This window comes from Centruroides vittatus, unplaced genomic scaffold (genome assembly GCF_030686945.1).
Source record: "Centruroides vittatus isolate TY-2023 unplaced genomic scaffold, ASM3068694v2 contig_753, whole genome shotgun sequence".
In the NCBI taxonomy this organism is placed as follows: Eukaryota; Metazoa; Arthropoda; class Arachnida; order Scorpiones; family Buthidae; genus Centruroides; species Centruroides vittatus.
This window is the reverse complement of record NW_027122489.1, coordinates 86,459-102,831: the sequence shown is the minus strand read 5'-3', so window position 1 is coordinate 102,831 and position 16,373 is coordinate 86,459. Positions and strand designations below refer to the sequence as shown.

Sequence of the window (16,373 nt, the reverse complement as noted above, 5' to 3'; positions counted from 1 at the left end):
TACTGTCAGCGTCATCTGTATTTATAGTGTTAAGAAAAATTCTTGATAGTTTCGTATTTCTTTAAGTATCGAGCTTAATGTTAACGAAATTAAACGAATTATAATTTCTTGTGTAATTAATCAAGGGTTAAATCCGGTTTATAAAATATATAAAATATTTAATTTTATAGTAAAACTAAGCCATAAATTATAAATTAATCAAATTATAACACCGTATTCATTGGGCCAAAACTTGGATAATTAAGTATATAAAATAATTTGCACTAAAGATAAGCGATTAAGTTGCCATCTGACTGCAAAGGATGTTAAGGTGTTAACCTACTGCTCTGGGGATCTGGGATCCGGGCTGTCCAAAAACCCCAGTAATTTTTCGGAAAATGGCCTGCCTCGGATGATCTGCACCGTTCTTCACCAACCGGCCGCTTCCGTTGTGGATCTGGCCGAATCCGTAATGGATATGATTTCAAAGGCCCTTTTAAATACCCACAGGAAGGAAAGAATAAAAAAATGAAAAAGTCGCCATGTTGTATTAAATTTAATAATTAGAATATAATTAATTATATTCTGGAAGAAAAGATCGATTCGGAGTGGCACTCGAACCCACAACTTTTATTTAGTGCAGTTGCGTTGCCAATTACTGTTACACGAACCTCCGAGTTTTGACCTGATGAATCCGACATCATCATTTTACAAGTATTATGTGTAATATTATTAAAAAAGAAACTTAATTTCGAACACAATTTTCTATCAAACAATAAAATATTCAAAATTGTTGTTGGGCAACGCAACACATGAGCAATCTACCAAGAAAGGATGCCTCTCGGCAGGACTGGCCCCTATAATGATACTTCAAGAAAATGCAAAAAATTCCACGTGGTAGCCCATTGATGAGGCGATCAGTGTTCAGTGGTTTTAACCATTCACTAATGGACCAAATATTCAAATTTAATAATATAAATCAATACAAACATGTAAAATATTTCGTAATTAGGATTTTTTTCTTTACATTCTCGTTGTATTTTATAACACACCATTTATTTATTGGCTATTATAATCCTTTTTTTTTAAATACATAAGTCTACTGAATATAATAATATATTATAATTGCTTTCTACTTTTTGAGTTAGGTTTAATATCTAATGATAATTTATGAAACTGAAACTTTGTTGCCAATGCTATCAGGTTACGTTTTAAAATCATCTAATAACGGTTTCATTTAACCTATTTTCACATTCTTTAAAACACTTGTCACCATTGTAGGCGTATGTATCATGCTGATTGCATATGTTCAACGGATCTCTAATTTATGACTATATATACTCGGAATTTAAAATAATTTCTATTTATTTTCACTCTTTTATTTAAAAAAAACCTTTAAAATTTCTCACTTGATTAGACTCTGCACTTTTACTTCCTGTTAACATTCAATGTTGTTTCATTTTCACTTTCGTTCTCAATCCAAAAATATCAATTTTCTCGTCAAATATAAACAGTCAGACTACGAAGTAATACAAATATTTGTTAACATTTATATTATTTAAATTTAAATAATAGAGTAACGTAAATAGATATGGGAAGCGTGACGAGGGAAAGACCCAGAGGGCCCGGGGCCTCCCTAATATTGATTTCAGTTAAATACAGATAGATTATCCCTTTATTTAAAATTAAAAAAACCATAGCTTTTATATGATTCCCTTCAATGAACTTTAGAAAGAACTTTAGAAAGGTTATATCTTAAAAGGTGTGGCAGATGACAATTGACGTATTATTATATAACGATTCTATACAAAACTTCCTTTAAAGCATTTTATTTCCTCTACTTCCTTTCAAATAGGGAAATAACACATTTAATTCCATTTATTTTGTCGATTTTAATTTCAAAAATGCTTTCGTAAATGTATAATAAAATTACACAATTAAAATTAACTTAATTATTATTAAAAATAAGTTAAATAATTACATTTTCTTTTATTTTAACTTATGTTTTTGTTATACAATTTGTAAGGAAATAAGAAAAAGGAAACTCACTAAAGTGTATTATTCATAATTAATAATTAATAAAAATATTATTATGTATATAGCTTTGTTTTCTTTTATTGTTAAAATTAAATTTATAAGATAAAAACTAACCGTTTTACTTAAAAACTTTAAAAATATTATTAAGTAAATGCATTTTAAAATATTTTAAAAGGCATTAACAGAATAATCCAAATCAATTAAATAATCCTAAGAAAGTTAGAATTTATATACAGACTTTATTTATATAACTTATTAAAGTTTGATAAGATATTTATTATCATTCCATTTACATGACTTGTTTATCCTTGAACATAGAAATTTTATCAAAGAAAGGATTGACAAGTCACGAATCTAAAAAAATATACACTAATTATAAACATTAAAAAAATGTGTTCTTGAAAAAACTGCCACAATAACTTGCTAAAAATGATTAATTTCTACAGTTTTTTATTCAATTATTTAAGTTATAAGACTAAGTATACGATACTGTTACAGATAATAAATATTATAACGTAAAATCATTGCGTAAGGAACGAATTTAGACTTATTGTAGACTTAAGCCATAATATATATAAGAGCCCTTTCCTTCCACAAAATAATAAATTCGAAAGCTTGAAGCCCTGAGTTGTAGACTCGTAGATTGAGGCCCTCAGTTTTAGCTTGTTTAATTTATGTGTAAATCCTTCCCTGTATTGTATCCTACTGATTTAATTTAGTATAAACGAAGAAAAATGCATGGGTGTAACTATAACCATGAACGTAAATTCTATCATTTCTAAAACTATTTCTTGACGTAATAAATAAAAAAATTTCGAATATAGTTTAACAATTTATTGTTTTTAAGCATTTAAAGTTTATTAAACGATACTATATAAATATAATAAGAAACAATAAAAGGAATTCTTAGTAAAATTGACGTCATTTCTAGAGTCATGTAACGTGCTGAGATAAAATCTGTAAAACCAAAGTTATGATTAATATATTAAGTCATATTTTTTCCTGTTTCTAAGCTGAAAACTTCCTTACTAATCTATAGATTCATAATTTATAGTCCGTGAATCTATGAGTCTATAATTATGGGTTAATCGAGTGGATATGCGTCAATTTTATCCATTCGATGAATCATTAGACTGAATATTACTCAAGAAAAAAGTGCATTTTGACTCGATTTAGCGCCTTAATAATAATAAAAAACATAAATATGCAATTATAATATTTACAGGTTTAGTATGTTTAGTAAATTTTACAGGACAGACATAAAATATTTTATAAAATTGATAATAATATTCGTAAGTATGTAACTACGACGTTAAGCTGCACTCGAATGACGTTGAAATTTCTAAATATTACCGAAATTAAATATTCAATCAATCAAAACCGTTTCTGGTTTCTTTGTACGGTGAAGAATCATGCAGAAGTTGCGTGGGAAAGTCACTTTAATTCTGAATACGGTGCTTCTAAAGGAGGGAAGGACTGATTGAGTGTGGAATGCAGTCTGTGGGGAGTTTATTGTATAACGTTTGTCCACAGATCTGCACTTTACAGCAACCGTGACTGGGAACAGCTGGGGAATATCACGTTAAACCCAATTTCTTACTAAGATTTCTCGTATTTTTAATTAATTTTGAAATATTATACACAAAATATATCAAAATTCGATAAATTAATACTTAAAAACCTACTTTTATCATAAAATATTGTTTAAAAAAATCCTAATTGCAAAATGCTTCTTACATCACGTTTTATGTAGCGTTTTTACTTATAACTTCACGCAAAATATTGACGTCACGATCGAAAAATTCTAACCCCGCGTGGAATTATATTTTAATTTATTTATTTTCAGCATACTTAAGAATTGATTTTACAAGATTTACGATTTGTGTACGAATAATTCTCTTAATGTTTCTTTAAATTTTTTTTTCTTTTTAAACTGTGTATAAATTACTCGCGCAACTAGGGCAAGATCGGTGGTATGTAAACATAAGCAAACCGAATATCTGTACTTAAAGATCTAAAAAATATTAATAGTAATAACAATAAATTCGATTTTATTTGATTATTAAAATTCAACGTTGAAATTCCTCGCATTAACAGGATGTTTAGGAGGAATTATAACATCCTGCTTCTGAATTTATTTATATTGATATGGCATAAACTATTTTATACTACTGCAGCTTTCGGCATACGTAATTTTTATTTTTATTTTTTTAAATTATTGAAGCAATAGCGGTTAATGGGATTATTAAAACATTAAAAAATATTATATATATTTTAGTCCTATAAGAAAAATATGTTTATTTAAATAACTTCCTAAGACGAACAGACTGACTAAAAACCAGATTTCCTTATTAAAATTAATTAACCAAAAAGAGCAGACAGTGGACAGGATAAACAGAAATGATGGACAGGATATTAAATATAAAATAGCAACCTATTCATTATATTGCTCACTAATTCTTTTTTTTTTCAAGTTTACTTCATATAATTTTAAAGTTTAAATTTAAAAAAAAAAAGGAATGAAGATTGCTGTTTACTCTTCTAATAAAAGTCAGGAGGTCTTCGAGTCGAAAAATATATACGATATTTAAATTAAGAAAAGATAAACTTTTTAGCATAAAAAAATAGAACATAATTTAAGTGAAAATATTCGTTTTTACATAAATTTCAACACTTTCTTTCGGTGGCTTTAAAATATCCATCACGATTTCAGTTCAACATCATTTATTTTTTGACCCTTATTAGAATAAACAAAGCGTGAAGATAATTTATATTCAATAAATACCGAATTTAACTCGGTTAAAGTTGTCATACAAGTCAGTTACCCTCTTCTCAGTCTGTAGTATTTGTCCTAATTTTTCCGTACATGTTCACCTGACATTCCCAAAAAGATGCTGGTTTAAGTCTACATCATTAACGGGAAAGTTATACAAGAACTCACCCTAACGATATGTGAAAAAAACTGAAATTGAATTGAATAGTTCTTTGAATTATCAGTTAGCCATTCAGAAACTAGATATTACGCATGCTCAGTTATTTATCCAAGAGGAGTAAAGCTAGCTTCGGGCGTACATATTAATATTTTTCCTTCCTTATCTTCACACACACACACATACACACACACACATACTCACACACAGCTACCTACGTCAGAGGTTAAACATCTTGCCTGTCTGAAACAGTAGACAGACCTGGTAGAACCACACACTGTCTGCGACACGCTGACCAGATGGGTAACTGTCTCTCTTCTTTTAGGGCCCAATTTAGGCCGAATCAAGGATCGGGATCGACTGCAACACCGATTATACCCTTAACACCAAATAAACCTCCTAAACCAACCACTACAGATGATACAGAACCAACCAAGCCAGACAGCAAGCGTGAGTACCTTACAATACATTCCTATGTTAGCGTAATTATTATTATTATTTTATTTTTGTATAAATGTTTATCATAGTTGTGCATACTTTGCAAGGTTGTTTTAATATTCTTAAAATTCTATTTTCTGCCATTACTTCATGGCGTCAGAAATTTACAACAATGAAAACTTGTACTTGTCAAGGTGAAGTACTAAGAGTGGGTGTGGCGGATCTAAGATGGTTGACACGTTAAAATCTTAAAGAAAATATGTTACAAAGTTATCTATTTTGTTTAAATTATATTTTAAGATGTATATAGTCAAGTAAACTCTTAAGATAAACGTTTCTCAAGTAAATACAGCTATAGACTTTCAAATGGCGTATCGTATTACCGATTCCTGTTTTGTTTATGACTACTGTTACTAAAGTTTTACTCTGACCAGTTCTTTGCATCCCGTGATCCCAGTTTTTGGGAGGGGGAGGGCGAAGTTTGACATTGGAGCATGCGTTGTAGATTGCATACCGTTCTATCTATTTAATAACCCCTCAAATTCACCTTTAATTTTGAAATTTCCATCATTTAAATGCAGTTTTAAATGGTTAATTTTATGATTAACAAGGATTGCAAATGGCTACATATAGCAACTATGATCTCAAACTTATCTCATTTCCTGTTCATCTGAATCAGCAACTATGATGTCACTTTGGATGTAGAGGCTTTTAAAGGGAGTTTTAATTATTTCGAATTAAACGATTACTTCTAATTTAGACAATTTTTATCGAAAGTTATATTTATTTTCTTAAGTTAAACTCTTACAGACTCCAAGTGAATAAAGGCCAAAGTATCATTTGTAAAGTTCATTGCTCTTTAGATAAAATATTTATTACTTTTGTTATTTGTAGTAATTTAATACTTGATTTATTTTTTTAATTTAAAATTTTGGTATTTTAACGGAAGGAAAGGAAATGAAATAATACAGTTTATTAATTTATTTTTATTAATTTATCTCCCTAAACTGTAAACGCAATATTGTTTTAAATTCGAAAGCAGATGTTGCCTAGCATTTAGCTTGTTGACCTTTTATTACTAGTCATAAAAATCTCGTTTCCTATAGAATTATGATGAAAATTTATCTAAAAATTATTATAAAAATTTCGCAAAAATTTACATGTAAAATAAGTTTAAATTTTAGGAATTAAGACCCCCAAAAATTCGAATGAAAATGTAAATTTTTATAGAAATTTATTGTTTTAAAATATATAAAATCAAGTTTTTTTTTTTATTTTTTATTTTTACAAATACGAATAAACTAATAATTCAAGGGCATAAGTGACGTCGCCATGTAAAATATTTACGATGGTGGAAAATGATGTTACTAGGTCAAAGTTCAAGTGATGCTAGTCTCCTAGTTGAGGCACAGAATGGCATCAGGTGAAGAATTTATTAGGAAAAAATTCTAAAGCGAAAGAAATAAAACGGAAAAAATCAGTTTAAGGAATTTGAATACTTTTTTTGAAATTATTTAATTGAAAGCATTGTCCTAATCATTGGATAATAACACTTGATTGGAGTTAATTGAAAATAATAATAGTTGTAAATAAGGTTAATGTTATAGTTTATATTAAACTGACCTTCTACGTAGTCTCTGTCGGTGATATTAATCGGAAATAATTAATTAATTAAACCTTTTTAAATTAATTAATATATCAAAATAGCAAAAGTTTCATCATTTAATTTTTTTATTTCTTTATTTAGAGGAAACCAAACCTGAATATTGTTAATTAATTTCTGTTAGTTTATCTGATTGTTTCATAATTAATTCAAGAAATTGCCTTTATTAAGTGTGTTACGAAGATCTGATCGTTATCGGATATTCTATAGTCTACAGGATATATATACATATATGTATATATATATATTTTTTTATTAGTGACTCATTTTACAATTGGAATTTAAAATTCTAAAACAAATAATAATTTATTCAAGCATAAACTAAGCATATTTCATTAATTTTAAGTGGAATTAAGCTGAAAATGTAGAAATTATAGCTATGGAAAATATTTTAAACGGTTGAAAACAATAGTTTTGACAAGGTAAGGTGTCAAGCGTTTTCTGTTCCTACTTTATTTAAATAATAAATCATTAGTGCGTAAAGATATAATTATATTAAGTGAAATATTAATTGGATAACAATTGTTATATATAGTTCATTATTATAAATTCTACGTATCCGTGATATAAATGCCTACGACTAGTACAGAATTACTTGGCTCCAGTTCAAGGTTGTCTACTGATATTTGCCCGGAGCATTTCTTCCATTTTGTTTTGGAGGGGGAAAACAAAAAGAAAAAATATATATATATACATATATTTTCCCATCGAAAGAATTTAAAAGTAAACATTAAAATTATTCGAATAATCTTATACAAAATATTACTTAATAAAGAATATTTTAAACTTAATTTTTCTTCTAAATTTAACGAATTTAAAGTCGACCTTATAAGTTATGTTGTTTGTTAGTATTTGGTGTTAATGTCCTTGAAATACGGTTTATTTTTGTATCTATAAATAAACAAAACTTTTGGTTTTTTTTAAAGAAGAATGAGCAAGATATAGTGTTATGTTAACCACACATCATCATCAATAATTTGATGGTATGTTAATTAGTTGAACGTTGGTAGTGCTTTAGTTTATATAAATATCGAAATGAAATCATTATACTAGTACTATTTAATTAATTGACAAAGATATATAATCCGGTTTATAAATGAAAGCTTTTTATTTTAGCATCCCAAGATGGAGAGAACATAGAAGAGTCGCCTTTGCTTGTAGATAACGTAGATCTCTGTTTAGTCGACAACATTGTCTCACATTATACTGACAAATATGAATCAGTGAAGAAGGAATCTCCAACGTTAGTTGTTAGAAGAGGATTTCCATTCAAAATTACCATCAATTTCAATCGAGAATATAACGAAACCAAAGACGCTGTCTGCTTAGTATTTACTGTGAAAAGTGAGTTTTTGTATTAAGTATTTTAAGTTTACAATTATTTTTATATTAATCACTGAATTATTTTCGTTAACAGATGCCAAAACGCCATCGTATTCGCAAGGTACACTTATCATTACACCAATTGTACCAGAATCGGATGATACTTTACCATCGGATGGATGGCAAGCTAAACTTATATCTAAGGAAGATAAAAGCATTTTAGTACAGGTAAACATAAAAATTAATAAATATTTCGAAATTGCCTATCTACAATTTAAATTTAGTAATATTTAGTCTATATTATAAACTGTGATAAAATTATCAGTGTTATTTTTCGAGGAATTTTTTTTTCTATCGTACTTGAATGATTATCTTTATTATCTAGAATATATAATTATATTTACTGATAATGAAGTGACAGACTTACTTCGCGTGTTTGAAGATTTTTACTTGCGCAATAATACTTTTTATTGTCATTATTATTGGATGAAACTTATCTATTTTACTCCTTCTTCAGTCCTTTCACGTAATAAATTTCTAGGTTTCGAGTGTAAAGAAAGTATAAATATTATTTTAAGAATTTTCTATGATATTTTTAGGTTTTCCCAACACCTAACTCCATTGTTGGTGTATGGTCCGTTGACGTAGACACTAAACTAAAAACAGAAAAGGAAAATATTTCCATCCCGAACCGTTACACTCTCAAAGAACCAATTTATATACTTTTCAACCCTTGGTGTAAACGTAAGTTACATTTAATGTTTAATAAAGACAGTGTTTATGTTTGTATGACTCACCGTCAATTGAAACATTTGTTTCTAATTAAATATAGAGGATTCAGTGTATCTGAGTGATCAGGAAGCTAGGAATGAATACGTTTTAAATGATAGCGGATTACTTTGGAGAGGAAGTCACAACAGGCTCAGGCCTTGTATATGGAATTATGCACAGGTAACCATTGTATCTTTTGTTTTGTATTTTCCGTTATTTAACAAACCAACGGATATGACTAAGTTGTTTTTATTCGGTGCGTATTTTTTTATTTTTATAGTTTGAGAAAATATTTTGGAATGCAGTTGTTACTTGTTAACTTCTGTTGGCAATTTATCAATAGTTAACCAAGCTGATCCGGTTAAAGTGGTGCGCCATTTATCAGCTGTCGTAAGTGTTGTTCATTCAATTTTTTATACCTTAAAACATATGGGATTGTCTTGCACTCGACATTTTAAAGTGTCTCTTAAATAAACTACTATTCATCAAATTATCTTATACTTACTTACTTTATTTCTGTTTTAATACATTTATTTTAATAACAATATTACGCTCCCAACAAGAATTACAAAACGTTTTAAAAACTAACCAATAAAATGATTTTTTTTCCTATATTTAACTTGTAGATAGAATATTTATAAGTTTAAATCCAAATTTTGTGATTATCCTTTTAAAAAAAATAATCAAAGATCGAATAAATTCCAAGAAAGGAGAATCGTTTCAAGAGAAACAAATCACCCGAATCCCGTTCAACATACTCATTTTATCCGCAATAAACTGTAGGGTAAAATAAAGATAACTGTAATTATATAACCAATGTTTCTTCTTTTTTTCTATTCTTCTACTCTACTACGCTCAGAAGTAGAAAGACGATCTGTCCGATAAGGTAATAATTACATAGAGAGTCCAGTTTAATAGCCTCAAGTCATACAAAAGTCGTACCGACATCCGGTGTTCTCTCATTGTCATTTCGGTATAGTATATAAAACTTACAACACAATCATGCCATCCATCAAAAAAATTAAAAAAAAAAATACTTAAAATTTGGTATTTGCGGTAGATTCATGTTTGAGCAATCAAAACATTCTTCTTTCGTTATGGCTTACTGTGCAATTTTTTCGAATTATTTTGCTACATTTATGTTTGTTAACATCATTTAAAAGATATTTTTTTGCATCTAACCTATTAAAATTTCTTTTATTTTATTAGATAAGTGCGCCATGTTTAATAATAAAAATAAAATATAAATGTGACTTAATGGAGAGTATTATATTTAATATTATTATTAAGTTTTAAATGTTGTTTTATTTTATTCATACGTTTAAGTTTGATTAATTTAGAGAAATATGGAAGAATTATGTTTCGAAATATTGTATCAAATGAATTTAATAATTTTATTAGTATTATTTTTTATTTTTATAATATTTAATCATTGTTTAAATTGCAACTGATTCTTTCGGTTTCCTCTTATCAACAAATCTATTCCACTTACGCGATAAAGATATTAATTCGATAAATTTTCTTATTTTTTTAAATTATTCAATTTTTTTAAACATTTATAATAATTATTTAATTATAACATTTTCTACGCTACATCTAACTGCGGTTGGTCGTGGTTGATAATGATCTTCCTATGTTTCTTCCATGAAATGAATATGATTAATCTGATTTTTAAAAATACAACCTTGATGTTTGCAAAATTATTTAATTTTTTGATTCTATAATTAAATTGTTATTTATATTTATCGATTTTAAAGTCGACTTAGATGATGATCTATAAAAAAAATCGCTCTTTCACTTGCATTGTGACTGTCATTCAGTAAAATTTTATAATTTTTTCGTGACTTTCTAACTATAAATATAAGTGAAAGCTATCGTATTTTATAAATATAAACTTAAAACTAATCTTGAAAGATAATTTGTCAAATTTACGTTAATCTTCATAGGTTTGCGTACATATAAAACACGTTTCAACGCCTTAATATTTATTATTCTTTTATTAATAACATTACTTATTCTACGTTTAAATTCTTAAAATTATATTTCAATTTTATCCTTTATAGTGTAAAGTCAGAGATTCTACTCTAAATATAGTGAATTATTATTCTACTGGAAATTTAATTGTATGAGAAAACCCATCCACAGTCATTCAAAAATATATATCTAATTTTTAAATTAGATATTGTATGTTTTTATACAAAAATTAAACATTTTTAATAGAATAAAATTAAATTGTAAGTTTTTATTTTCAGATGAATTCTCCAGATGATGCAGGAGTTATAGTGGGTAACTGGAAAGGTGAATATAACGGTGGTGTCTCACCTACTAATTGGGGAGGAAGCATGGCCATATTACAACAATTTTATAAAACATTAAAACCCGTTAAATTTGGGCAATGTTGGGTCTTTTCCGGAGTGTGTACAACAGGTAAATATACTTATTAAATTGCTAAAATAGTGTATTTTAGTTAAGAGTTTAAACGTTTCTCAAATAGGATTTAGCTTGTTACAAGACGTAGCCATTAAATTTGTCTCTTTCAGTATGCCGTGCTCTTGGTATTCCTTGTCGAAGTGTCACCAATTTTGCTTCAGCCCACGATACTCATAACAGTCTCACCATAGATCAGTTCTTTGATGATGCGGGTGATCCAATTTCTCGACTTAACATCGATTCAGTCTGGTAAACAATTTGATCAGAATATATTAAAGAAAATTAATAAAAAAATATATTAATAAACAAGTTTATATTTTAAGGAATTTCCACGTTTGGAACGAAGTGTGGATGGAGAGGCCAGATTTAGAACCGGGAGGTTATGGTGGGTGGCAAGCCATTGACGCAACACCCCAAGAAAAATCTGATGGTGTGTATGTTAGTAAGGAGTTTCTTCATAGCGAATAAAGGAAATTTATGTAAATTATTTTATGTTTAGGCGTTTATAGATGCGGCCCTGCAAGCGTAACTGCGATAAAACGAGGTGAAATTATGAAAGCGTACGATACTGCATTTTTGTTCGCTGAAGTAAACGCAGACAAAGTATACTGGAGATATAAAGGCGATAATAAGCCCCTGAAACTCATTATGAAATCTTCAGACACGTGAGTATCTTTGTAGGTTACAGGAAAGTTAGGCTAATGGTAATTGCATTCCTAAGAGGGAAGAAAACTAATTATATAAAGAAAACCGCATAAACTGTATGTGGGCAGAGGATATCGTGTGCGTGACTGAAAGTGCTTAAAAATATAGAAAAAACTGTGCTTTCATTCTTCGAATTAACGATATTGTAGTTTATACTTTTGAACAATGCTATGGGAAGAAAATAGGACTTTTGGAATATGCTGTGGGCCTCTCGTGATTACAGGATATTGTAAAATCATCTTAAATTTCAACTTAGATAATAATACCTCACTCCTTTATATTTTTAGTATGAAAAGGCCTTCAATAAGCAAAAGAAAAAAGAAAAAAAATCATTTGTAACCCAATATCTATATGGATAGCAAGATAAATGCATCGTACTGCATTCAAAAGTATTGGGAGAGGGAAGATTCTTATGCCTCGGGCAAAGTCTATTATCGGGATCAGCTTTTTTTCTAGTGTAGATTCATTAACGTATACTTGATAAATAGAACCCAAAAGAAAATAAACTATTCAGCTTTATAGCTAGAAATGTTATTAACTGAAGAGCAAAGGCTTTTTTTATTAATAAATGTTACTAAAACTTTTTAAATAAGCTAAAAATTATATTTAATCCAATTAAAACTTCAAATCGGAAAACATTATGCAATAAAATTTTAGATGCTTTATTTTATTCGTTAATTGCTTCATTGTTTAATTGTAAATATATTTAAAATTCGTAGGAAATAGCATTGTTTAATTTAAAAAGAATTAAACATTTTAGAATATTTCTACCTTTGTTTTACCTTTAAATAATGATAACAATTTCGAAATTATTATTTTTTTTTTCGAGATTTCAACCTTGAATTTTAATATTCAGATTCATTTTCACACAAAGAAATCTCTGTTCTTCTACTAATGGTGATGTCATGCTGTCCTTCAAAATCATCCATCCCACACGAATTCCTCTTGCCGTACTATAATCTACTTTAGAAATTTCCCTTTTTGTCACGTGTTTCTTTCTCCGGAGATTAGTCCCAAAACCGGGGACAAATTATTTATGGAAATTAAACTCGCCCCTATTTTTAGGAGTTTAATAATTGATGCAATTTTTGGCAACAGAATAAGATTGCTAAGCTTTACGATTGCATTATCAGTCGAAAGAACGTGATCATTTAAACATCTTCGTGGATTATATTGATTTTATCTTACTGTCTTTTCAGAATTGGGCAACATATAAGTACAAAGAAGATGGGAACTTTCGAGCGTGATGATATTACCTCAGAATACAAATATCAAGAAAGTAAATAAAATTACGTTATATTTTATTATAGTCGTGTAATTTTAAGCAGATAATTATAATTAATTTTAATCAAAATAATAACAGAAAGTACAGAAGAAAGAGAAGTAATGCTTCGTGCTTTAAGACAATGTAGAAATTCATTCTCCAGATATTATCTCAATGAAGAATTGGAAGATGTAGAATTTGACTTTACTCTCCTTGATGATATTGTTATAGGATCTCCATTTTCGGTATATAAATGATTTATATTTATTTATCAATGTTTAAATTTCATTATGTGTTAATTAACTTAATTTTTAAGGTTAAATTGAAAGCACAAAACAAAAGTACAGAAAAGGAATATAATTTAGATATTGTGTTACGAGTCGATACAGTTTTATATACAGGAAAATTAAAAAATTTAGTAAAGAAGGATAAATTTAGCATAAAGATTGCTCCAAATACAGGTAAGCATGAGAAGCAAAATATTATATGATAATTTAGGTCAAAATATGTAATTAGTAAAGGGTGTCATAGCTCATTACTTTGTAATTTTGTTCTGTTTATAGAAGAGGAAATAAAAATGAATGTAACGTTTGACGAATACTCTAAAGTACTTGCCGATCAGTGCGCATTTAACATAGCCGCAATGGCAAAAGTAATTGAAACAGATTTTGATTATTTTGCACAAGATGATTTCAGAGTTAGAATGCCCGACATAGTCATAGAGGTATGAAAGATTTCATTTATAAATCATTTATTCATAAAAATTCGCAACCTAAATTTATTTTATGATTATATTTTTAGACTGAAGCCGAAATTGTCCAAGAGCAGCCATTCGAAGTTACTGCCTACTTCAAAAATCCTTTGCCCAAACCACTTCGTAAATGTGTCTTTGTTTTAGAAGGTCCAGGTCTTGGACAACCTCTTAAGTTACCTATCAAAGGGTTAGTATATATATATATATATATTAAATTTATTAGAAAATTAATTATCTAATTGTAAATATTATATTAATGATCTGTTATTAATATTTGAAAGCGAAATCTGTGTTCTTATTTTCTCTAATACAGAAACGTCGAACCTGGTAAAGAAGCTCGTATCACTTGTAAAATGACACCAAAATCATCGGGAGAAAAATCGATTGTTGCCAAATTTACGTCACGTGAATTATATGACGTGGATGGGTACAAACTGATTGAGATCAAACCGAAAACTGATTCAGAAAAACCCATTGATGGACATAACTGAGTGCCAAATCCGTCCATTGAGACGAAACTTTCATCAAACTTTTTTTTTTTAAATATTCGGGCTGAAATTTGTAAAATCTAGAGCAGCTTTTTCGAAATACTTTTATACTTTTATCCGAAAAGAATCTCTAACCAAATTGCAGGAATTTTTAATACATTTTTTAATTATTTTTTTATTTTTTAAATCGCGGAAAAAACGTTTTGAAGAATTGTATTTTTTTGTGTTGTCTCGACTTTAAATCAAAATGTATTTTTTGTATTTCAAAATAAATGTTTGTAATTGCTTTTGTGATTAAAAATAAATATCGTAGTTTGTAAAAAAAATATATAAGTATATATTATTATTTTTTAATTCCTCGGCATTATTTTAAATTAACTCTCATGGATGCGGGAGTTTACAGTGAAGATACGTATATCTTTATTCAGATAAATAAATAATTTAATAATAATTAAAAGTATAAAGTAATAAAAGTTCTACATTTTAATTATATTTTATTCAGTTTTTCACAAAATAAATAAATAATTATATTAAAAATTAATTTCAAATACTGTATCTCGCTTCTTCATTCTAAAGACCCAACGGTGCGCTTTATAGATTTGCATAACATTGAATTAAAAATGAAATAAAAATTAAGTAAAATTTTAAGATGAAATAATAGAAAATATGTTTATAAATGGAAAATTTTATTAAATTATTTAGAAATTTTTAAGAATATTTCAGTAGTTTAAACGCCCTTAAAATCGAGAGACGTGTTTATTATATCGAATGATATGTCTATGTATGAAGTTAATAGATAGATACTATAATATAATATATAGATCTCACTCGTCAGTAAAACTTCTAAAGTACATGACAATTCTCTAAAATAGATTTGTAGATGCGGTCCTGAAGTGAAAGTAAGGAAGGAAGTTGTGAGAAACAAGTGGGCTGGATTAATGAACATACATCAACTTGTCAATGGAAATGGTCACCATTAATGGTGAAATAGATCAAGAAAGACAGTTTTTGTAGCATTTCGTTGAAAATGTCTTTTATTTACAGTTAACCAACTTCTAATTACGCGAAACAAAGTGATTTGTTGAATCTTTTCGTCTTAAAAACAACACGAGTATAAGAAATAAAATAAAATAAATTGAAAATTCTATAAAGGCAGTGAAAAGTAAGAAAGCTATCTTTGTGTTCATCTTATTTTTTCCTTTAATCTCGTGCATCTGTTGATCGTATCATGTGACCGAGAACGCAATTTCCGCTATGACGTTTCATATCGGAAGTACACTGTTGCACGTCACCAACGTCGTTTGGATTATCGGATTATGAGATAAAGATTACATGGGCTGCTTCATCGGTTGATTGAAAATAAATATAATAAAATGAAAATATTTTCACTTCAAAGATTTTTTCCACTTATGGACTTTTTCGTCTGACATTTATATAAAAATCTATCTGATAATGCTACTATTAATATTTATTTTTCTGTCAATAATCCCCTGATTGTCCTCGAATTCCAATGACCATTTCTGAATACGTATTCCTCTATAAAACTTGGCAAAAATATATTTTTGTTTTTCAATGTTTTTTTTACTCTTTC

The 16,373-nt window shown here is 28.1% G+C and overlaps 1 protein-coding gene across 1 annotated transcript; it reads left to right on the top strand.

Moving 5' to 3' along the window:
* The first annotated feature begins 5,085 nt into the window (after positions 1 to 5,085).
* On the top strand, positions 5,086 to 15,107 carry LOC136981356 (annulin-like). The gene is made up of 16 exons (XM_067277680.1): positions 5,086 to 5,396; positions 8,164 to 8,391; positions 8,465 to 8,598; positions 8,970 to 9,114; positions 9,203 to 9,325; positions 9,425 to 9,531; positions 11,394 to 11,568; positions 11,682 to 11,820; positions 11,895 to 12,001; positions 12,071 to 12,236; positions 13,476 to 13,555; positions 13,640 to 13,785; positions 13,857 to 14,001; positions 14,104 to 14,264; positions 14,342 to 14,481; positions 14,608 to 15,107. The coding sequence occupies exons 1-16, from the start codon at positions 5,246 to 5,248 to the stop codon at positions 14,783 to 14,785; spliced, it is 2,325 nt and encodes a 774-aa protein (XP_067133781.1). The 5' UTR covers positions 5,086 to 5,245; the 3' UTR covers positions 14,786 to 15,107.
* The last annotated feature ends 1,266 nt before the right edge of the window (positions 15,108 to 16,373 follow it).

What these genes read in the sequence shown, in the direction of transcription:
- LOC136981356 (XM_067277680.1), top strand. Translation starts at nt 5,246, where the DNA reads ATGGGTAACTGTCTCTCTTCTTTTAGGGCCCAATTTAGGCCGAATCAA. An exon ending in ATAAAAGCATTTTAGTACAG is followed by an intron (nt 8,599 to 8,969) that starts GTAAACATAAAA and finishes TGATATTTTTAG; the next exon opens with GTTTTCCCAACACCTAACTC. An exon ending in ATGGAATTATGCACAGGTAA is followed by an intron (nt 9,326 to 9,424) that starts CCATTGTATCTT and finishes TTTTTATAGTTT; the next exon opens with GAGAAAATATTTTGGAATGC.